At 42.0% G+C, this 24,872-nt stretch overlaps 1 protein-coding gene and 1 long non-coding RNA gene across 7 annotated transcripts in view; one reads left to right on the top strand and one right to left on the bottom strand.

The window, feature by feature from the left end:
* SUGCT (succinyl-CoA:glutarate-CoA transferase) overlaps window positions 1-24,872 on the top strand; it is a 322,274-nt gene that overhangs the window by 37,575 nt on the left and 259,827 nt on the right. For all 6 annotated transcript variants that reach the window (XM_079947612.1, XM_079947610.1, XM_079947611.1 and 3 more), the window contains exons 8-9: window positions 6,502-6,645; window positions 21,623-21,718. In XM_079947612.1, the coding sequence (XP_079803738.1) occupies window positions 6,502-6,645; window positions 21,623-21,718 (240 nt within the window). The remainder of the gene's footprint in view (window positions 1-6,501; window positions 6,646-21,622; window positions 21,719-24,872) is intronic.
* Window positions 2,970-24,872, bottom strand: part of LOC307199695 — a 283,211-nt gene continuing 261,308 nt past the window's right edge. The window contains exon 2 of the long non-coding RNA XR_013832135.1: window positions 2,970-3,195. This is a non-coding gene — a long non-coding RNA (uncharacterized lncRNA). The remainder of the gene's footprint in view (window positions 3,196-24,872) is intronic.

Here is a 24,872-nt window from a genome sequence, read left to right on the forward strand (position 1 = left end):
CTGGTACTTTAGGTATTTGAATACTGGTACACATGGGACACAGGTGGCGCTGTGGGTTAAACCACAGAGCCTAGGACTTGCCGATCAGAAGGTCGGCGGTTCGAATCCCCGCAACGGGGTGAGCTCCTGTTGCTCGGTCCCTGCTCCTGCCAACCTAGCAGTTCGAAAGCACGTCAAAGTGCAAGTAGATAAATAGGTACCGCTTTGGCGGGAAGGTAAACGGCGTTTCCGTGCGCTGCTCTGGTTCGCCAGAAGCGGCTTAGTCATGCTGGCCACATGACCCGGAAGCTGTACACTGGCTCCCTCGGCCAATAAAGTGAGATGAGCGCCGCAACCCCAGAGTCGGTCACGCCTGGACCTAATGGTCAGGGGTCACTTTACCTTTACATTACTGGTACACATGGAAGACAATTGAGTATAAGACTTCTCCATGCTATTAAATAATAATAATAATAATAATAATAATAATAATAATAATAATAATAATTATTTATTATTTATACCCCGCCCATCTGGCTGGGTTTCCCCAGCCACTCTGGGCGGCTTCCAACAGAACACTAAAATACAATAACCTATTAAACATTAAAAGCTTCCCTAAACAGGGCTGCCTTCAGATGTCTTCTAAAAGTTTGGTAGTTATTTTTCTCTTTGACATCTGAAAGGAGGGTGTTCCACAGGGCGGGTGCCACTACCAAGAAGGCCCTCTGCCTGGTTCCCAGTAACTTGGCTTCTCGTAGCGAGGGAACCGCCGGATGGCCCTTGGTGCTAGACCTCAGTGTCTGGGCAGAACGATGCTTGGTTTGGCCTTCTGTGAGGTCAGAGATGACAATTCATGTCTCACCTCTGGCCTACAATTTTGCAGGGCCGCTGAAGATACTGTCTCTAAGCCTGGCTTTTGTACTTGCAGTTGGGTGTTATACAGTAAACTACGTTGCAGGATTGCCGTATAGTCCTCTTTCAGTTCCGGGCTAACCCCACAACCTGCAGTAGGGGTTTAATACAGGGAGCAACCATCTTGCATGTGTTAATTGACATGTGACTGCCAATGTGTGGGTCCTTTTGGACCCAGGAGGGGATGGAATGGGGCAAAGCGAGCTTATGCACACTCTCCCTATGTGCACAGGGGCCAGAAACAGAACTCTTGTGCAAAATGGGGGTTGCCTGTAGCACCGGACAAAGGTCTGGTGTGTAGACAACATACGAGTCTGAGCTGTGGTATTCTGTGTGAACTGCACCACAGAGCTATGGTAAATAAAACTGTCCCAGCACCCACCCTTCCATCCTGCAGTTTTGGGGTAATGAATGGTGTTTGCTTTGAAATTTGCATTAGCAGGGCTACTTTTTTTAAACATTTCGCAGTAAATACGAACTGCTATTTGGGGGGTTTCCGGAGTGGTGCCCATCCCAGCTATAAAGTGAAATCCAGTTCTCTGTGGATTTCTCTTGCTGGTTCTCGCTTCTCCTTGGGGACATTTGAAAATAAGACCTCATTGTGAAACTGAAAGTGGTTCTTTCTACCCTGTGTAGCTGCATTTCCCTTTGTTCCAGCCACTCCATTCTCTTCCCTCTCCTCCTGGTTGACATTTCTCCCCTTCCCAGTCTCTCCCTCTTTTTGTGCCATTCAGTTTTTATGGGGCTTTTTGGAAAGTTTCTGTTATGTACTGAGCTGAATCCTAGAACAATAGGATCCAGAATGCAGCAGTCTGATTGGTCCGCAGGAGCCACCCAATCCAGCTCCAGGTGGAAGTGTGTCAGCGACCTGATTGGCCTGTAGGAGCAGCCAATCAGGCTCCTGGATGAAGTGACTCAGCAACCTGATTGGCCCAGAATTAGCCAATCACGCAGGGCCCATTGTGTATATATAGTTAGATGTTTTGGGAAAAGTTTCATTCATTGCTACTATGAGCTGAATAAAGAGTATGAAATTCACACTCAGCTCTGAGTATATTTCAGTTTCTCACTTTCCTTAGTCCCCCCCCCCTTCAGATGTTCTGCAGCCCTCAGGGTTACCCTGACTCTGCCAATGCTGCTCTGTTGTGCATGGCCAATGTCTTTCTGGCTACGTCAAGTACAACCATGGGAAGAATCAATTTAATATATAAAAGTATTTCTCCCTCCCACACAGTTGTCAGTTTTTGCTCTCTCAGCCTCTCAACAGTCCGGGCCCCTGAGTTGATATGGGGCTGTTTGGGGGGATTCATTCTCCCTCAGCAAGACAGGTGGGAGCCAGGTTCGAATGTAGGCTTGTCCATTAACTCTTTCATTTATGCAAGGTGCCATCCCTCAGCTTAAGCCCTCAATACGGGGCTGATGGAAGGATTGTTAGAGTAACATATGCTCAGCTCTTTGAACACAGTGAAAACATATAAAAATGTGAAATACCATTACATCTCACTTGTTCTGAAGATTTCAGCAGCTCCTTTTTCTTTCTGCAAGGAGAGATGTGAGAAAGAAATTTTAGTTATGTGTTGTGACTAGTAATTCTGATTTGACAGATACAAAGTTGTTTAAAAAATGGAAGTTTGGATTATTTGTTTATTGGAAGAAGTTCTCTCTGATTTGTTTGCAAAAATACGAAAATGGAATAAATCAAAAGTTTAAAAATGTAGCTTATGTAAGTATAGAACTGATTGCTGATTATGTTTTAAATTTAACAAAATAATGTGAAGTTCTAAACAGTGGAAAAGCTGAGCCCATTCTGTGTTCTGCAAAGCATCCTGGGAAGCACCATAAAACCCTATTAATTTTATAGGGTTTTGATGGTTTTAACCAAAAATGAAAAGTTATATAGCATTAACAACAGTAATAAAGAATAACAACAATATTTTAGATTGTAGGCAGGCACTCTCTTATCACTGACATTTATAAGGCACTTTTTGGCTTCTTTTGGCTGAAGAACAGGATAAAAATGCTTCTAATAATTTAAGTAGCTCCCCATATACAATTTTTCCCTGGGCTGTGCAACAAAATAAAATATGCAATGCAGTGTTACCTCGGGTTAAGAACTTAATTCATTCCGGAGGTCCATTCTTAACCTGAAACTGTTCTTCACCTGAAGCACCACTTTAGCTAATGGGGCCTCCTGCTGCCGCCGTGCCGCCGCAGCCCGATTTCTGTTCTCATCCTGAAGCAAAGTTCTTAACCCGAGGTACTATTTCTGGGTTAGCGGAGTCTGTAACCTGAAGCGTATGTAACCTGAGGTACCACTGTATATAGTCATCATTAAGAACCAATAACTCAACCGTCCTTGCATAGAGGCAGCATAAAATCATTTATGGCCCAGGTTTAAAACACAGTTTAAACCCTGTGATAAGAAGGGACCAGACAAGGCTCTCTGCTGAGTTCCTTCCATAGCTGAAGTGCCACTACTAAGAAGGCCCTCTCCCTGACTTCATTTGGTGGGGGGAGGGGAAGCACCTGGTAGGAGGAGGTGACTATTAAAGGAACCTGTCCTAAGGTGTTTAGGGTTTTGTAGGTTAAAACCAGATCTTTAATTGGGTCTGGGAGTGGACTGGGTGCCAGTGCGGCTGATAAATCACTGACATAATTTAATTAAAACTGGTGGTTCTGTTTTGAACCAACTGTGGTTTTCAGGCCATTTTTAAAAGCAGCTCGACATACAAAGCATTTCAGTAGTTAAAATAGGGTGGGAGCTATATGATATGATAATCTTTATTGTCATTGTCCCATACAGAACAATGAAATTGAAAAATCTACGTAAGACATTCACAAACCAACAAGCCTGCTATTCCAGCTATCCCAACCTGGTTAGCTCCCTAAAAACTCTGATACCCCATTTTTAAATACAATATACTCCCATAGAGACTCCTTACACTGCGTTTGAAACTATCAAAGCATGGATAACCATGGCTATTAGACAATTTACCATCAAGATAGAAGAACTACTAGAATATTTTCCAATCATAAACCATAAAGGAAAACAATTATCAGTAAGACAATTCTACATATCCCTCCCTTCTAATTGCTGTGCATTTAAATTGTAATATTGCCATGGCAGGGGACTTTTCTATATGGTTACAAATTGTGGGCCACTCTGAATGGGTTTCAACTTGAATTGATCCCTATTGAGTTGGATCAGACTTTTAGGTAACATACAGATGATGATGATGCATCTGGTATTATCATTTGGTTATCAAACTTCTCCTGCAAAGCTTTGATCTCCAGCCAACACATTTGGAAAAAGATTAAAGCCAAAGCAGTAGGGTCTAAAATGCCTGAATAAGAAAAAATGGTGGCACATTCAGAGAACATAATAAATCTAAAAGAGAAAATTACTAACAGTTTCCAAGTCTGCAGTTTCTTATGGTACCTTTTCAGCTTCTTTTTAATTGTATTTGTTGTATATACTAGGAGACTCTGACTGCATGGGCACATTAACCTATAATAGTTTACTCTATGGGGTGCCTAACTGGTTTGAAATGTTAGCACAGCATGAGCTCTTTTTAAGGATTATTGATCTTGCTTAATTATGAAGAAGATGACCTAACTTCTGGTGTCCTTCTACCGAGGCTCCATAGAGAGCATTCTCACATACTGTATTTGTGCTTGGTTCTCCAGTTGTACAGCTAGGGAGAAGAAGGTGCTCCAGAAGGTCATAACCACAGCCCAAAGGATTATTGGTCATCCTCTCCCATCTTTGGAAGAACTGTACGGTTCCCGTTGTCTTAGGAAAGCAAACAACATCCTGCAGGATGCATCTCACCCGGGATACAGTCTGTTTGCACTACTGCCTTCTGGCAGGAGATATAGAAACATCAAGTCAAGGACAAATAGACTGAAAAATAGTTTCTATCCAAGAGCTGTGGCCTTTTTGAATGCTGTAACTCGATAGTGTGACCTGGGAGTTTGATGGGTGTGGGTGTGGGTGTGGCTGGAATGTGGTTTGTTTGGTTGTTGTTGCTGTTTTGCTTTTGTTGTTTTTTTAAGGGATGACATCCAATTTCGTTGCACTGTGCAATGTTGCACTTGTGTAATGACAATAAAGAATCTATCTATCTATCTATCTATCTATCTAACTGATGCAGATGCCTTTGTCTGGCATGTGGCCATTTTAAAATAACTCACAGAAACATAACCTGAATGATTCTGTGTGCTGGAAGCAATTTTGAGTGGTCTAATCCAAACCCTCATGGCTTCCCATGTTGCGCTGGACTTTGCCTCCATATGTGCCATTGTTTAGCAAAGAGAGAGGCTGAAACTAATAAGAAATTGGCTTCTGAATCTGACTTCCATCATGATGAGTTGGGTGTCAGATGATGAAGCTAAATACGGATCAACTTCCCCACAAAATATTTAGCCTAATCCTATGGTTCTCATCCCTAAAGAAACATTAAATGTGTGTAATTACATTTATAGTGCAATTCCTATGTACTGCTACCCAGAGGTAAACTGCACTGAGTTCAGTGGGGCTTTGAGACACACTCCCATTCATTATCTGTGGCCTTTACCTCTCCTTTGCCTCTGTTACCTCCTCCGTTTGTGAACATTTAGATTGTAAACTCTTGGAGCTAGAGATCCATCGTTGTCGTCTGGTTTAATTACATGCTATTCCCATTGGTGCTATGTAAGCAAATTATTATTAACTGTATGATTATTTTCATTCTTACAAACAACCATACTGAGATGGAGCTCTGTGTAACTTAAAAGTCTGGCTACCAGCATTTAAAACACTACTTGATGTAAATAAGCCTTATTTGTGGTGTGTTTGTCAACCAATCCTAAGGAATGTAGATGGTTAAAGTTAGAGAGTTTCCACTTGGAAACTGAAACTTTATTGCCATCATGCTGGAGGATGGAAGATCATGGAATAATGAGTTGGAAGGGACCCAAAATAATCTGAATTCAACCCAGTTCTACTCTGGGTGCCCATCATCTGGGTGCTCTTCCTGTGTTCCCTCCACGCGAGGTCTGCAGGGTGGTAACATGAGAGGGGGCCTTTTCTACAGTGGCTCCCTGGTTGTGGAATGCTCTTTCCAGGGAGACTCACCTGGTGCCATCATTATATATATTTAGGCACAAGGAAAAAACTTTCCTCTGTAACCAGGCCTTTGGCCATTAAGTATCTGTGGCATTTTAGTAGTGAGTGGGATTTTTTACTGTATTTCTTTTTCCTATTGGTTTTCATGTAGCTTTGTGTGTGTGGGGGGGTGTCTGCCTCCCTGTCTGTAAGTTGCTTTGGGTTGCCCTGGGCAAAATAAAGTGACTAACACATTCAGCAAATGATAATAGTGAATAATAATAATAATAATAAAGTGGGATTATCCATAATCACAGTTAACAAGCAGATCACTTGAGATGCTTGTGGTCACCTTCATTCTTAGAATCCTTAAACTGAAATAACTTGCTGGCATATTTCCAGTCAAAGCCAAGTCTGTAGCTAGTGGCAGTCATTTTACAAAATTTAGAGAAAAATGTTTGTGGTATAGAGTGTAGAGTATTGAAATGTCAGCTTTTCTTTTGTCTTATTTCCCCCCCTTCTAGGAAGGTGAGCCAGTTAGGCCAGGAGTAGCCATGACTGACCTTGCCACAGGATTGTATGCATACGGTGCAATTATGGCTGGACTTCTTCAGCGATATAAAACAGGGAAGGGAATGCACATAGACTGCAACTTGCTATCGTCTCAGGTGAGGACATATTCTGATATTTGGATAATGAGGTCAGGATTCACTTTCTGAATAATCTCTGCAGTATGGCACATGTGGCAAATTTCACTCAGGAGGCTTATGTGTGTGTTAATAAAGAAAAAATTCACTGCACTATCCTGCTCCTATAAATGACATGATAGGATATGAGGTTGAATTGACTGCACTAATTTAGCAAACTTTTAAGAGCATTTTAGCAAAATGATAAAATATTCATGTGGACTTGAATAGCTAGAAGTTTGGTTCCAAAAATAGCACACCAACAGTCTAGTCTTAGGCATAGTATCTTACTGCCAGGTATGTGGGCATAGGCAACCTAAACTGACTGAAATGGTTAATTATCAATATTATGGAAGACACATACATGCACCTATCTTTCTATGTACAGTACTTACCTATGATCAGCAATTGTTCTATGCTCATAAAAATATGGTAAGCAATTTACCAGGCAGAACAGTTTTATAAGCCAAAAAATATGAATTTATTTAAAGACAATTATGAGAAATGTTGGAAACAAGTGAAAAAAGACTTAGAAATTTGGTCAAATTTGAAGCTTTCCTTGTCTGGTCGAATAGCAGTTATAAAGATGAATGTATTGCCTAGAATGTTGTTTTTGTTTCAAACTTTGCAGATTGTGGACAAGATGGAATGTTTCAAGGGTTGGCAGCAAGACATTTCTAAATTTATCTGGCAGGGCAAAAAGCCCAGGATAAAATTTAAGATTTTAACTGATGCAAAGGAAAGAGGGGGATTTGCCCTGCCAGATTTGAAACTTAATTATGAATCAGCAGCTTTCTGCTGGTTAAAGGACTGGCTGCTTCTCGAGAACACAGACATTTTAGATTTGGAAGGTTTTAACAATTTCTTTGGATGGCATGCATATTTGTGGTACGACAAGGTTAAGGCTCATAAAGGCTTTAAAAACCATATTGTCAGGAAAGCATTGTATAATGTCTGGATTAAATATAAAGATCTGCTGGAGAACAAAACTCCAAGGTGGCTGTCACCAATGGAGGCAAAAGCTTTGAAAAAACTTAATATGGACGCTAAATGGCCAAAATATTGTGAAATTTTAGAACAGGAGGGTAATAAGTGGAAATTGCAGAGTTTTGAGAATCTAAAAGACAAAGTGCGAGACTGGCTTCACTATTATCAAATACTGGAGGTCTATAAGTTGGATAGGAAAATTGGCTTTCAGGTGGAAAAATCAAAACTGGAAACAGAGTTGCTAGAACCCAAAACTAAGAATTTGTCAAAAATGTTGAAATGGAATACACAGGATGAAACAGTTAAATCAGCTATGATTAAGTGGGCACAAGATATTGGTCATAACATTATGTTCGCTGACTGGGAAAGGTTGTGGACCACCGGTATGAAATCCACGGCATGTAATGCCTTGAGAGAGAATATTATGAAAATGATCTATAGGTGGTACATGACCCCAGTCAAGCTTGCAAAAATTTACCACTTATCAGATAATAAATGTTGGAAATGTAAAGAAAATGAAGGTACATTCTTTCACCTCTGGTGGACATGCCCAAGGATTAAGGCTTTCTGGAAAATGATATATAACGAAATGAAAAAGGTATTTAAATATACCTTCTTGAAGAAACCAGAGGCCTTTCTCCTGGGTATGGTTAGCCATGTGGTGTTAAAGAAGGACAGAACTTTTTTTATGTATGCTACTACAGCAGCAAGGATTCTTATTGCAAAGTATTGGAAGACACCAGATCTACCCACCCTGGAAGAATGGCAGATGAAGATGACAGATTATATGGGGCTGGCAGAGATGACTGGCAGAATCCGAGACCAGGACAAAGAGACAGTGGAAGAAGATTGGAAGAAGTTTAAAGACTATCTTAATAAACATTACAAAATTAATGAAGGCTAGAAAGACATGGGTTTAAAAATTAGTGGTTTGCAGGGGCGTTGATTAAGGAAAAAGAATAGAATTATTATAAACTATGGGAAACATGGGAATGGATTTGCTGACAAGATAAATGAGATTAGAATACAGAAGGGGGAGGTGTGAGGAGGTCGGGGAAATTAGGTTTAGAAAATAAGGTTTGAATTTATACTTGTGTCAGGGGCTCAGCGGGAGCGCAGGGAGGAGAAGAGATGGAGAGCGAGGGGGAGCAATCCGAGGGCAGCGTAGGAGAATATGACAGCAGCCCGAGAGATTCCATGAGCCTCTCCAGCGAATCGGAAGATTCACAGAAGGGGGCGTCGATGGGCAGGGCAAGGGGCGAGCCAAGGGGGACACCCCAGAAGCAAGGGGCCAGCGGGGACTCCCAGAGCAGCAGTTGGAAATCAGGAACAGCTTCCCCACCAGAGCGCAGTGGGGGGGGAGGAGTTCCAGGTGTCAGAGCCCACATATGCACCACCAGCGAGAGAAGATGAGTCAGGGTTGACCACGCCTCCATCGGAGAGCGAGTTAACGGTCAAGAGGAAAGTTGCAGGCTGGGCGCGCGCGCCAAGTTCAAAGGTACAGGCGAGCGGCACAGAAGGTAGCCCGGATAGGGAACCAGGTCCTAAAGCCCGCCGGAAGGAGGGGCAAGAATCGTCAGGGTCAGCGTCAGAGGAGTCCAGGAAGGATGAGACCCTAGCGGGCAGGAGGGCCCAGAGGAGAAAGGAACTTAGGAAGAGGTGGAGCAAGGCGAGGGTCTTAAACTGGTGTGGAAGGGGAGGAGACTCAGACGGGACTTCGCCGGTCTAAGGTCGAGACGTAGAGCTGCACGCTGCGGCTTTAAAATGGAAACTGAATCTCAATAAAGACTTTTGTACATAACTACAGCCTAGCGTTGGTCCTCTGTGAGCTGGGACCTGGAGGCAGCTCTGACAACTTGTTTTTGGTTTGTTGGTTTATGTATGTTTTTATTGTTGTCTGTGTTTATATGTTTTTATTCGAAACTTTAATAAATATCATTTTAAAAAATAAATATATAAGCCAAATTTTAGCTCATGTTGAACAAGCCTTAACTATGTACATTGGTACCTTGGTTTACAAACAGTCTGGCTTGCATACGTTTTGGATTACAAACACGTCAAACCCAGAAGTGTGTGTCCCAGTTTGCAATCTCTTTTTGGATTACAACCCATTTTTTTGGATTACAAACAAATTTTTTTGGGAGGCTCCATTGGCGAAAGCGAACCTTGGGTTACAACCTGTTTTGGTTTACAAATGGACCTCTGAAATGGATTATGGTTGTAAACCAAGGTAGCACTGTATTTTGTATTTTCATTTTGTATTTTTCTGTTGTGAACTGCCCTGGGATTTTCAGATGAAGGGTGGTAGACAAATTTTAATAATAATAATAATAATAATAATAATAATAATAATAATAATAATAATTTATATCCCGCCCTCCCCAGCCAAAGCCGGGCTCAGAGCAGCTAACAACAGTAAAATAATACAGCATTCTAAAATCAATTCATTATAAAATCAGTTCAAATCAAATTAATGGCAACCATTGGACTAGAGTTCTGTGAGGATTGCTAAAGGAGGAGGGGGTCAGGCTGTGCCCTGGCCAAAGGCCAGGTGGAACAGCTCCATCTTGCAGACCCTGCGGAAAGATGTCAAGTCCCGCAGGGCCCTAGTCTCTTGTAACAGAGTGTACCACCAGATTGGGGCCACAGCCGAAAAAGCCCTGGCTTTTTAATAATGATATCTATTTTTTGTATTTTATTCCCCCCCCATATCTTTAAGTGCATGTGTAATTTGCGGTTCATTAAAATTACCATGAATACTCCCTCTGACTTTGAGTGCTCAGAAGAAATACAGATATTTGTATTTGCATAGAATCCAAGCAATTGATCCTTTTGCTTAGTAGTAAATGCAGAATTTTTTGAAAAAATCTATTTATGTTACTATTTGGGTAGTAAATTATTATCATAAGCCCAGTCTCAGACCCATTGCAAAATGCATGTTGAAAATGACATTAAAATGTAACTGAAGGGAATAGCTGGGAAGATTTATTAATTTGTTATCCATTAATTTGATTTTTAGTCTGTCCTTCATCCATACCAGGGTTTAAACCACTGAACCTCTTGGGCTTTCCAATTCAAATCTGCACCATGGGGTGAGCTCCTGTTGCTCAGTCCCAGCTCCTGCCAACCTAGCAGTTCGAAAGCATACCAGTGCAAGTAGATAAATAGGTACCGCTGCGACGGGAAGGTAAACGGCGTTTCTGGATGCTCTGGCTTCCATCACAGTGTCCTGTTGCATCAGAGGCAGTTAATCATGCTGGCCACGTGACTTGGAAAGCTGTCTGTGGACAAATGCCAGTTCCCTTGGCCTGAAGCGAGATGAGCGCCGCAACCCCATAGTTGCCTTTGACTGGACCGAACCATCCTTTACCTTTTTTTACCTAAAGGTAAAGGTAAAGGTACCCCTGCCCATACGGGCCAGTCTTGACAGACTCTGGGGTTGTGCGCCCATCTCACTTAAGAGGCCAGGGGCCAGTGCTGTCCGGAGACACTTCCGGGTCACGTGGCCAGCGTGACATCGCTGCTCTGGCCAGAGCCAGAGCCAGAGCCGCACACGGAAACGCCGTTTACCTTCCCGCTGGTAAGCGGTCCCTATTTATCTACTTGCACCTGGAGGTGCTTTCGAACTGCTAGGTTGGCAGGCGCTGGGACTGAGCAGCGGGAGCGCACCCTGCCGCAGGGATTCGAACCGCCGACCTTTCGATCGGCAAGTCCTAGGCGCTGAGGCTTTAACCCACAGCGCCACCTGCGTCCTTTTTTTACCTACCAGGGTGGATTACATCTAAATGCACTGTTAAGACAACAAAGCAACTTTCACTAGGTAAAACATCAGAGAATATACACAGAACAATAATACAATAACACAGCACCGCTAGATGCTTCGTATGCAGCTGCTTATCAACATTTTTCTTAATTATATACATGGGGGACTCATGTACAGAAATAAAACTTGTGGGAAGAGAAGGCTTCTGTCTTCTTCCCCAGCACTAATAAAATGAGGTCCCAGCGTGACTGGAAGCCTTAAGGAAAGCATCTCCTATGGTGCCTCCGCTGCTCACCATCTGCCTTTCCAGTCACTCCTGTGCCTATAATTAAAAAGAAGAAGAAAGAACAGATGCATAGCTGTGTGCTGTGTTATCTAGTAAACATCTTCCAAAGTTAAAGCTGTTACCCTACTGGGTCACCAACCTTTCCTTGCCCAAGGAGGCACATTTGGAATTTTCAAATGCTGCCCCCAAAATCCTTCTGAGGTGGACAACATTTGGACTGTCACAAAATGGCTGCCATTGGAGGCATGGCCAGTCACACATTATTGCCTTTTTCTTGCTCATTCTGCATGTTTGTACCTTGCCTACTGGGAAAAACCCCAGAGACAAAAGGAAGTGACGAGGGAACCGGACCAAAAAACCAATGGCTCAGAGCCAGAGAAGAGGAAAAATAATCACATAAACTCTGTTTCTTCCCATTCCTTCTCTTCCTTCTCTTCTTCCCATTCCTTCTCTTCCCTTCTCTTCCACTCCCTGCTTCCTGTTGCCTTTCAAAATGTGTTGCCTCTTTTCTTCTCAGTCACTCCACTTTCTTCTTGGATTCCAATCCTAGCATGAACAACTGGAGTTCCTCTCTCTCTACTGAAGGTTTATTAGGCAGAGGGTGGTTCTTCTCTTCCTTCTTAACAAGGGGAAAAGGGGGCAGTGAGGGGAGGGAGGAATGTAGAGGCTTCAAGGGCGCAGTGGGCTGGGGCTGAAGGCTTGCATGGTTGCCATGTTGGGAACACCAGCTCCATAAGGTTTTAATCCTGTGGATTTGCTAAATCAGGCCACAGCTGGATAGTAGCTGATTTCTCACTGGGAGCAGCTCTTTATGAGTTGATCCGAAATTAATGGCTGGGCACCAGCATTCCAAAGTGCCTTGACTATAAACTTTTAACCCCTAACATAAAGTCCCTTTGAAACTCCCCCCTCCACTTACGTTATTTATGATAGTCAACTCATCTTCTTAGCATCAGCATCTAAACAGTATTCTTTAGACGATAGTAAATAAGAAGGAAGTGGTTTTCATACTTGTTTCCAATTATGAAACTGATCTGTGTCTTCTGTTGTGGCCTGAAAATATCTCTTGGAAGTTTTTATAATATCATTCCTGAATTTAATTGTAACCAGTTGAGGAGCAAGCAAACAACAAGAGTCCTGAGCCATTTCAGTTTCTACCATCTGCCTCAGTCTGACATTAAGCAAGGAATCTTACACTTCCATAAAATTCAGCTGTCTTTATTGTGCATTTCCCCCCCAACTTCTGCCAAGGAAAGAATATCACTTTGATCCAGAGAGCTGCTCGACTAACCACTGTGTGCCTATTTCCCTCTTAGCCTGCACCCCCTTGCTGTGGGGTGAGCTGCTTTCGAAACAGAGGCCTTTCAAGAGGTTTGCAGTGCAATATGGGAGGCTGCTGGTTTTTGTTTTTTTAAAGGAGGGAGAACCAACACACCTAACTTTCACCCACCTCAAGAAATTCTTCTGCATTGCTGCCTGTAGTCAGCATTGTTAGCATTGCACATTTACTGGTAAGCCTCTTTTCTGCTTCTAATTACTTAATTTCATGCTCAAGTCACAAAAATATACAGCATTTTCTTTTAATTATAGATCAACTCTGGTTACGGTACTTTTCTTTCCCTTTATTGACAGATTTTCTGCTTAATGATATTTTATCCCATTAGCCATTAATTCTTTCAATGCAATGCAGTGACCACAGTTGTTCAGATATTGGTGTCTTCAAGATGGGATTCCTGTATGTCAGGGGTGCCCAAACGTTTTTCAAAGAGGGCCAGATTTGATGAAGTGAACATGTGTGAGGGCCGACCAAAGTTTTGTAGAGTAGAGTTGAAGTTGTTGTTGAGCTTTTTTTAAGGATTTGACCCCAGTAAATTAGGCCCCCAAGACGGACTTCTGACATGCCTGCTGTGTGTGGTTGCATTTGGTTCAGAAGGTAGTGTTGACTGCTGTAACATGATTTGCTACAGCACGAGTGAATCCCTGCCAGCACAGAAAACTCTTCCTCAGTAGAACTGCACTGGTTTCTCCTTTGCTACCTGGCTCAGTTCAAGGTGTTACTATGACACTACAAAGCCCACAACAGCTTATGACCAGTTTACTTCAAGGACTGTATCACCCCCATATGTGCCCACTTAGATGGGCAGAACTGGCACTTTTTCTTCCAGTTCCTTTTCTTCCAGTTGTATCTTTCTCTATTTTTCTCACTTGGGTACAGTGGTGCTTCGCAAGACGGAATTAATCCGTTCCGCGAGTCTTTTCGTCTTGCGGTTTTTTTGTCTTGCGAAGCACGGCTATTAGCGGCTTAGCAGCTATTAGCGGCTTAGCAGCTTAGCAGCTATTAACGGCTTAGCGGCTTAGCGGCTATTAACGGCTTAGCGGCTTTAAGAAAAAGGAAACAAACTCGCAAGAACTTGCAAGACGTTTCGTCTTGCGAAGCAAGCCCATAGGGAAATTCGTCTTGCGGAATGACTCAAAAAACGGAAAACTCTTTTGTCTAGCGAGTTTTTCGTTTTGCGAGGCATTCGTCTTGCGAGGCACCACTGTATTCTGTGTTCTCTAAAAGAAACCTAAGATACATGTGTTCATCATTCATGCAAACATATGCACACATTCCACCCTCTGTATTTCCATTTGTCTTCCTCGTGCAGCCTCTCGTTTGCAGGCCCCCTGGTTTCTCCTCTCCTAAACCTGATAGTTTGTCTTTCCTTGTTTGGGGGTGCAGTGTTACTATCACACCTGCTGTTTTGGCCAAACATATTTGGGGTGATCAGATGCAAGGGATGCAGAGAGCTCAAATACCTTTTAAAAGTTCCACAGAAGATGGAATTTCAGCAAGCACAGCTTGTCGTGCAGGGGTGAGAAAAAAGAGATGTTGAAATGTCCTCTGCTCAGCAGCTGTTAAACAAGCTGCACTTTTCACCAGCAATTAATTTTTTGTAGATAATCATCTGAACAAAGACAGACCATGGACTGCCAATTCCATGTCCTCCAGCAAGTCTCAGTGTTGCTGCATTGATTTATTAATCATATAATATGACTTTTAGCTTTAATTGGGTTGTTCAGCTTATTTTGTAGCTGTTGCTTTAACAGTGTTTTATAGATTGTAATTGATTCACTTATGATTTGTTAATAATTCTATATCATTTATGTTGCATTTGTGATGTTCTATTATGTTCTGTTCTGTTAATAATATCTATTGTTTCTAAGCTGCTTTGGGATTCATTTGAATGAAAAGCGGAATAGAAATATAATCAGTCTCAAATAGATTGGAATGTAGGCTTCCTAGGTCCAGCATTTTTTCCACCAAAGTTCACTAGCTGCCAGCAACCATAACATAAATCAGGGGTCATCAAGCTTTTTGGGTCTGTGGGCACATTTGAAAACTGAATACACTCTCACAGACACCCCACACGCACCACAACCAAGGACACACCATAACCTTCTCTATTAGCAAGTGCAGAGGTCTTCTTTTGAGTCCTCTTTCACATTTCAGTTGTAGGACGGGGGACCCTGTGGACATTAAGGAAGGGCTCCACAAGCACAGGTGCACCTGTAGGTCTCGTGTTTGCAACCCTTGACATACCTGGATTATTTTCATTTATGTTTGAGAGAGCTTTGCATTTGCTTCTCAGAATGTTATCTGCTCAGTCAGCCACATTATTTTTCATCAATCAAGTAAGATGCAGATATAAGGTTATTTATTCAGATTTTGTTAAGTGCAGAGGGGCATGCAACTGAAAGAGGTCTGAAGAAATGCAAGAGAGGTTTTTTTTTACCCAACATGATCTTTTCAGCATTTGCACATTTTGGGCAAGTACATATCTGAAAATGCAGAATCAAAATAAGTTTCAAAATAAATTTTGTCTTCTATTTGTGATAATCGCGGGGTGGGTTTGGGGATATGTACAGTATGGGGGGGGGGAGAAACCTCTGTATGTATTTAAACTCTGTATGCCCAGAAAGTTAATACAGGCAACTCCCGACTCACGTGGGGGTTGCGTTCCTGGCCAAAGCCTGCATCAGTCTGTTCTGCCCCTGCCCCATCCTCTTGCAGTGCCAGAATTGACACGTGTGTCATCCACAACTCAAATGCGCACGAGTGGGGAGTTGCCTGTATTAATTCAGCCATATCCTAAATCAAATAGAGTTTTAAATGACACTTTTCTTTTGAGCAGTGCTGTCTTTTGACATCTGAATGGCTGAGCATTCATTTGTACTCAAGACAACACAAAGGGTTCAAAGTAATGCAAAATAGCTGCGTGATCAGTGGGCGAATCGGAGCTGCAAAGATGGAAAGCTGAATCTCTCATGTTAAAAACTTGTCCCATTTCAAACACAACTCGCCTCCAGAGATTTGTTCTGTATGTTACCTCACAGCTCAGTAGGACAAAAGCAAGTAGTAATAGGCATCTTTCAAGTGTCTTTTTAGCCTTAAGGCCACTTTTTTTGTTCATTCAGTTACCACAGTGTAGGAATGTAGAGAGCCATTTGCCGCCTTGATCTCTCTGTCTCTGTAGTATGAAGCAAGAGTTCGTAGCACTGTAGACTGCGGTGTAGACGGTTGAAAGAAAGCATGCTTTTGAAATATTTCCTTTAAAAGGCATTCTGTGAAAGAAAAGGGTCATTGCTATTTGAAGATGCTTCATTTTCTCAGCTACTAAAAAGATCTTCCCAGCTTAATGGAAATAAGCAAAATTCCTGCCCTGATGAAACCACATGCTGTAGAAATGTTGATCACACGTTGGTTGGTTTTTAAGCTCAGCACTAAGCTGGAATAGGGTAACCTATATTAGTAACATGCATTGTTTCTTATTTATAAATCACTTGAGAGTTCTTCATGGTGTCCACTAACTTTTATAGAATTTCACAAGCCTCTTCCTGGGAACTGGGTACCTACCACATGATTTAACCAATTCACTTAGCCAAATCCCAAGACCTTACTGCAGTTGCATAGATTCTCAGCCATGCAGAAAGCTACTGTTTATTGGTAATAAATACCGTATTTTTCGCCCTATAGGACGCACTTTTTCCCCTCAAAAAATGAAGGGGAAATGTGTGTGTGTCCTATGGGGCAAATGCAGGCTTTCGCTGAAGCCTGGAGAGCGAGAGGGGTCGGTGCGCACAGACCCCTCTCGCTCTCCAGGCTTCGCGGACCTATCCGCAAGTGGCGGGAGCGCTCCCGCTGCTTGCGGAGAGGTGCCTGCATGCGGAAGCCTGGGCGCGCTGAGTTCAGCGCGTCCAGGCTTCACGGACCTCTCCGCAAGCAGCGGGAGCCAGCCCTGGGCTCCCACGGCTTGCAGAGAGCTGCCTGTTTGGGGACTGGGGTTGGGGGAAGCTCAGGCCTCCCCCGCCCCAGCCCCGCGCCTGGGGGGGAAATAATTTTTTTCCCTTTATTTCCCCCCAAAAAAACTAGGTGCGCCTTATGGGACGGTGCGTCCTATAGGGCGAAAAATACGGTACATTACATGAACAAGCAGCTAAGAGAGAGAATTTAACCACAGCAGCATATGAAAGCAAATTTGCTAACCTCTGGTTACCCCTACTGGATATCATCCAAGAAGATAGTTCCTTCTCCAGCAATTGATGCTGCACCCTAGAACTCTGTGAGTTTGGATTTGATATCCCACTTTATCGCTACCCTAAGGAGTCTCAAAGCGGCTAACATTCTCCTTTCCCTTCCTCCCCCACAACAAACACTCTGTGGGATGAGTGGGGCTGAGAGACTTCAGAGAAGTGTGACTAGCCCAAGGTGACCCAGCAGCTGCATGTGGAGGAGCGGAGACGCGAACCCGGTTCACCAGATTACGAGTCTACCGCTCTTAACCACTACACCACACTGGCTCTCAAAGGCCTGTGAGGCCTTTATGAGGATGGAGCTAGCCTTCCCTCTGCTCACATCTTTCAAAAAGGTATTGCCAACACTCACTGCCATACATCTCTCACCCTTGCATGGCATTTTGTTCGCCTGAGGAGGGCCAATTTTGACACCTCACCATTCCGATCCTATCCTTTAATGCCATCCATAAATGTGCCAAGTATAAATATTTATTGGGCAGGGATAGGAAGCTGTTTTGTGTTGGGTTTTGTTGCTTTTTACCACTTCTAACTGTGGTGGATAAACTAGGAGGAAATACATCTTTGGGGTGTATCTAAATTTAAGAAAGCCATATGAAGATGCAGAATGCCCAATTATTTTCAATGAATTAAGATAAAGAAATTGGTTTGTTAAAAATTTATTTCCCATCTTTTCACTTAACTCTTAATACACATGCTTGCTTGGGACATTACATACATATTATTTTGACAGAGTCACAGTAATGACACTTTGTGGGATTTTTAAAAGCCTCTTGAAACACGATTCCCTCTTTTCTGCCTGTTCTTCCCCTCTGGCACTTAGTGTCTTATTTCCCTGGCTGTCTGATTTTTGGTTTTAAGAACATTAAGTTTTAGCATTCCACGGGGGAATTTCAGTTTTGCTCTGATATTACTAGGTGTGTAGAATGAAACATGTGACATGATCATCCTTTGTGATTGCAGACAGAAGAATTCAAGTGTGTGTGTGTGTTCAATACATTGAAGAAAGAGTGTTTGGTAAATATAGACAGACATGGTATATATTTACAGCAGGTAGGTCTGTCTGTGCAAGTGAATGAATGCTGAGACTGTATCTTTTGGTACATCTGCTTTAATGTCTGAAGGCCACCCCTTTGGGTTTGCTTCTTAAGATGGAAACAAAAAATGCCTTGTAGGCTTTGAAGAAAACTCTGTAACCTGCAGACTAAATAATTGGGTAATGGGATGTATTGTTTTGTCTAACCACCTAAGGATTGCAAAGCATTTGGAAGCTCTGATGAATGTTAGCTCTCTTGCAGCTGCTGTGGCCCTAGAAGAAGAAGGAATTCAAAATAACTGCAATTGTCTCTTCCCCAAAACACATGCAAACAATAGACCCAGATGTATTAAGAAGTAGGGAAATGGTCATATAAAGCAGTTTCCTACTCCTTAGGGAATTCTTGGTGAGGAAGCAGCTGTAGTTGTTTAGTCGTTTAGTCGTGTCCGACTCTTCGTGACCCCCTGGACCAGAGCACGCCAGGCACTCTTGTCTTCCACTGCCTCCCGCAGTTTGGTCAGACTCATGTTTGTAACTTCAAGAACACTGTCCAACCATCTCATCCTCTCTCGTCCCCTTCTCCTTGTGCCCTCAATCTTTCCCAACATCAGGGTCTTTTCCAGGGAGTCTTCTCTTCTCTTGAGGTGGCCAAAGTACTGGAGCCTCAGCTTCATGATCTGTCCTTCCAGTGAGCACTCAGGGCTGATTTCCTTCAGAATGGAGAGGTTTGATCTTCTTGCAGTCCATGGGACTCTCAAGAGTCTCCTCCAGCACCATAATTCAAAAGCATCAATTCTTCGGCGATCAGCCTTCTTTATGGTCCAGCTCTCACTTCCATACATCACTACTGGGAAAACCATGGCTTTAACTATACAAACCTTTGTTGGAAGAAGCTACTTGCTCACAAGTAGCTGGACCAGTAATCTGCTTGGATGGACTGTCGGTGGGTCAGAGTGAGGTCGACTGGAGCCTGCAGGCTTCAAGACTCCTGGTGGGTTATGAGCATCCTAAGGAATCATGGAAGAAGGGGAAGCCTCAAGAAGGTTGGGGATACCTTTTGAGGGAGGACAAAAAAACTGATGTGGAGGTGCATATTGGGATATTTACTCTTCCCATCCTCCGATGAGCAGGATTTCTTTGGCCTGATGGGAAGATGGAAAAGGGAGTTCATCCTGTATTTCCAGAAGGAAGAAGCAGCTGCCTTAAGCTCTGAGAAGCCTTTGGGACCCAGAAACTACAATTCTACATCTTTGCTGCTTTGAGGGCTGGCAAATACGTTTTGCTGCCTAAGACAGAACAGTGAATGATATCCCTCACCCCGCAAGTGAGGATACCTGGTGTCCAGGGATTGTCAAGTCATTTTAGAATCTGAGGCGGAAAAAGACACAAGCACTATTCCTTGGCTGTAGAAATAAAACAATAATAACTAACAATGTATTCATTTACCTTTTTAAATATACCACCCAGTAGTAATATGTTCTCAATGTGTTTTTTTTGTGGCACCTCAAAATCAGCTGCTTGAGGCTGCTGCCCTACTCCAGCAGCTGGTAGGGGTTGCATGACTGCTGAAGAGATACTGGGTGTTGAAGAAGATTCTGCTGTGATTTGGGATGTATTCTTAGTTTGCCCATCACAGCCTACTGAGTCCAGCTGTTGGCTTGTGTGAGATGCGAGTGCACCTTTGAATGCTTCCAGCACATTTTAGATAATTGCAAGAGGCAATTGGAATATCGGCAAGCAATTGTATTAGGAGTGTGGAACAATTAGCCCTCCATATGTTGCTAAACTACAGCTCCCACCAGTCTTTGCAAGCGTGGCCAATGGCCAGGGGTGATGGGAGTTGTAGTTCAGCAACTTATGGAGAGCTAGAGGTTCCCCACACCTGTGCTAAGCCGTACGGTCTCCCAGAGAGGCGGTCAATTACCTTTTTAGATGGTAGGCAACAAATAATAGATTTACAGAACAGATGATCTGTTTTCTTTTTTTAAAAAAAACCATAGACTCTGCTTCTGACACCTTTTAGTGTCACAGAAATAGCTGGGAATGGTTCTTGGTAGCCTTGCCCATAAGAGTCAGCCTACAGGAGAGAAGTCTTGTAAAATGACTATTTCTGCTGATAAGCCAGATTAGAACAAAAATACTGGGAAAGGCTGCTTTCCTTGAGTCTGAACATTTCTCTAAACTCATATTTCAAACATCTGTGGAGAAACTGCAACCTCAAGATTTGTACTGCAAAATTTGACATTTGAGTTTTAATTTGGTTTTTGGCTCTTTGTTTCCCGGATAATTTCCCATATAATAATTATTTTTAATTAACACTTCAACTTCAAACGTAGCATTTGAAATTGAAATAAAACAGCTGAAATATTAGGTGTTTCTCTTGATTATGTGTAATAAGTTTTGTCTTTCATTTTTTTCTTTAGCAAAATAAATTGTTTCTTGCATAAAAGATATTTGTTTTAAATATTTATTTGCCGCCTTTCCAAAAAAAGCTTTTTCAATGCAGCTCATATGATAGAAAGTTCCAAAATAAATCCGTAATACAAAACATAAATACAGAATCATTTCTGAAGTACACCAGCTAAGTCCACCTTGGTCTCTAGTGGTTCCAGTCCTTCAGTCTTACAGAGAGAGAGAGAGAAGTCATCAAGTGCTAGAGGAGACTGATCACTTGTAACATGGTAAGGACTGGATTTCAGATTGAGGTAGAGCCGATTTGCAGGCCATGCCTTGGGTTAAGAGAGCGAGCTGAGAGAGCAGAGAATTCAGAGAAGTAGCAGCATAGAAGCTGGGATAAGGGAGAGCAGGGAGGCTAGAGCAAGAACAGACAGTGACATCCTTTTAGGGGACCAGACAGATTCCAGATCTGGCCTGATTTAGGAGAATTTATAAGCAGGCCAGACCAAGAGCAAACAATAGAGCCCCAGGGAATGGAGCCGTGCTGGGCCATGGAAGAACAAAATGGCTCTTTAGCCTCAAGTGGCTTGGCACCAAATTCTGTGTCCTAGTTAATCCTGGCAAAAAAACCCAACATTTGATAATGAAAAGCACCTGACCATCTTTTTATGAAAGACTTTTATAACGATCCCACTTTTCTTTGATTATGTGATGATCTAGCCAGCATTTATAGCCTTTTAGCTCACCTTGTAGAAGTAATTCTCTTCCTGTTTAATTCCTGAATAATTCATGCCCTGAAACGATGCTTTTAAACTCGAATTTGGAGGGCATATGTCTCTTCATTCTAAAATGCTATGTAGTGTTGCAGACATCTCCATATATTGACACTGCCTTTTTCATATTTTCATGTTTGCAGGTCGCCTGCCTTACCTATGTAGCAAGCACTTACCTAAATTGCAAGACAGAATCCAAACGCTGGGGTACTGCCCATGCAAGTATTGTTCCTTACCAGGTAAGCAAATGGGGCGGGGGCCTTTTTATCATTCTGTGGTTTTTGATAGTTTGAAGTGGACAAATGCTTTACTTCTTGTGATCTGCAGCTTGTCTAGTTAGAAAAAAGGTTCTATTCACTTCCTGCGTGTTGTACTTTGCGTATGTACTCATCACCAAGCAAGTTAGTAACAAGAAATTGAATTTGAATGGATCAAAGATGTTAGTTATGGTGGGATAGCTTTAACGTGTTTTTATGGGCTTGATAGTTTTATGCCTGAGTGGAAAAGCATTCATCTCATTTACTGAACATGGTTTGCACTCCATAGCACTTACAAAAAGAGAAAGCTAGCTTTGCGCACCAAATTTATAAAGACCACGGGGGTCTTATAAAAGATTTATGTTGTTTTTGAGCCTTTGTGTATTTTAAAGTGTTTCTCTGTAACTATGAGAGATGGAAACTTAATGAAAACCAACCTTTCAAAGGAGCCAAGATTAATACAAAACTCCAAATTGCAAGGCCTGAATATTTATACAAAGTGTTTGCAACTGTATTCCCATAGCAGTATTATTCTATTAGTATATGTAATGCTTTTATTCCTGTTAATGGTATACCAATAACCACTTCCACCTTCATCATGTTCAGTTTAATTAGGTGGGTATTGTTCATTTTCTCTCAGCTTTTTCCTTCCCTTTTCTGTGAGGGAAGTGAGAGAGAGAAAAATAAATACAAATAGTGCCACCTGAACATACAAAGATGGCACCATTGCTAGAAAAGCCATTTAACTGCCTATGTCACTGGTTTGGTTGCCAGCTTTTAATTATTAAAATACTGTCCCCAGATAAATACTATAAAATAAAACATTATAGCTTGTAGCTATAGTGACTGAGGGTGCAAAGGTTGCTGATTGAGATAAATATTCACCAGGAAGCAGGGGGTGGGGCGTTGTTGAGTCTCCTTCTTTGTAGATATTGCTATCTGAGTAAGTTCATGTTTTGAAAGGACTGGTGAGCTTGTAAAGTTGTAAAGTCCAAAATGCAGGTCAGGGACAGTAAAATGGTGTCCCTGTTGCAGACGAAGATGCACCATATAGGACAGGAAAAGGTTCCGTAAATATGGCTTAGACACATGGAATATCAGGGGCATGGAGATTATGTTGGTCCCAAGGATGGCAATGGAAGGCAGTCTCTTGGGGTGGGGTGGGGGGAATACATATTGGAGATGGTCAGATGTTTGTTTCTCTAGCTAAGAGTGGTTCAAGGACCAGGGAGCGGCCAGAAGACCTTGTAACCGCGGGTCAAAAAAGTATAATTCTGCTACTTAGGTGTGGTAGTATGACCGGCCTGTACACAGTGCAGTTATTTGTAGTAGAAATATTTGTGGGTTTTACATCTGCTGTTTTGTTAGATGTTTGCTCTGTCTTACGTAAAACTGCTCTGCATTCCTTTAACAGATGGTTAAACCGAGTTTGAGTGAGTCTGTGGCCAGACAAAGCATCAGCTAGTCTGGTGTCTTTTGGAGTAGAACCCAAGAATGTTTAAGTTATAATCCCCAAAGATATGATGCACTACCTTTCTGCTTCCTGAAATACAATATATAATGACTAAAGATTATATTCTTCTAGGAAGTCGTATGTTTCCAAACATTTTGAGGTGGTTAAATGTAGATTAAAGCACACTGATAAAATTATGTAAATAGTATGTTGGCTAAGGGTTGTTGTTTTTTAATCAATGAAATTCAGAAGAAAATTGAGCTGTTTTTTTGCTTGAGACTGTTTAAAAATTGGCGCAAATGTGTGTTCAGACAAGCTTTAAATTACAATTATGAAAAGATGTGGACTTTGCTATGGTACTTTAAGAATGTCAGAATGTCATTAAATCATGGAGGATTAAATAACCTTTGGGAATCTCTTTTTAACAGATGTTTCATTTTTTAAAAGTCAATATTTTCAACATCTGGGTCTCTGTGCATGACACATCCCTGAACAGTGTCATGCAAGAAAAAGGACCAAAATACAATACTTTGTTTGTTTAGTGTTTAAAATGTGTTTGTAATCAGCAAGTGTGTTAGTTCTAATTGTACTTAATCTTGTTGGATGCTTTCAGTTTTATATATTAAATGTTCGCTTGCTTTGAGTTTTATTAAACTTGAGAAAGTTTAGTAGAAACTGGAGCAGAAACTGCCTGCTGGAAAATATGAGTTTTGATATCTGTGAGATGGTTTGTACTTAACACTAAACCATGGGTTACTACTATGTGGGTGATCCCAGGTGAGCTGTTTGTGCGTCTTCTGCTTCAAGATTTCATTGAATCTTGGTTTAGGATTATGCATGAACTATCCAATTTAAAAAGCCAACTTCATAACCAATAGTTGGCTTTTTTGAAATTGGCTTCTTTTAAAATTGATCAGAATGTTTTAAACCAAATTTCCTACTTGGTTTTTAGCATATTCTGGGCCATTGCTCCAATAAAGATAGGGAAAAATACTTGCAAACTTTAAAACAATAGCTAATATGTTTGAGACAATATTAGCCTAAGAAACAACATACAAATAGTTGCAATGTCCAGCTTCTGTGACCCAATATGCCCACACCTCCAGGGGAGTGTTCACTGTGAGATATAATTGAATTGCATCTGGCTTAATGCTTGATTCGGATGCACAACACTGTCAAACAAGGCATCTAGTACTATTCTAGTAATAGTCAAGGAACTACTTTTGGCCACTCTAAATCACAGTGTCCCCTGCAAGGTCGAAAAAGATCCACTACTTCTTTTGGGGCCACCCCCTTTGTCAAACAATGGGGGTGGCCCCAAACACATTGTAGGGAGCACATCCCAGTTCCTTATTAATTACTAACCCCCATTGGTTATTATTGATATGGGGCCATCATGCTTGACTGTGTCTTGTAGATGACTAGTTTGCATGTGGTTATGAGAGCAGTGATTATGGGTGTAATGATTTAACACCAGCAAGTGTTAATGCTGCTATAGAAAGTAAAACCTACAAGATTAGTATTATAAATATTGGAGGGAATTCCACCCCCCATTATGGTTCTGATGATATTCAGTGTTTGTAAAGTTATTTTTTCAAAAAAAATGGGGGGGGGGCACATTTGACCCCATAGCAGTGGAGATACTACAAAATCAAGTGACTACCTTGTAACTGGGAATGGGAA

Source organism: Podarcis cretensis (genome assembly GCF_951804945.1).
Source record: "Podarcis cretensis genome assembly, chromosome: 12".
NCBI classification, from domain to species: domain Eukaryota; kingdom Metazoa; phylum Chordata; class Lepidosauria; order Squamata; family Lacertidae; genus Podarcis; species Podarcis cretensis.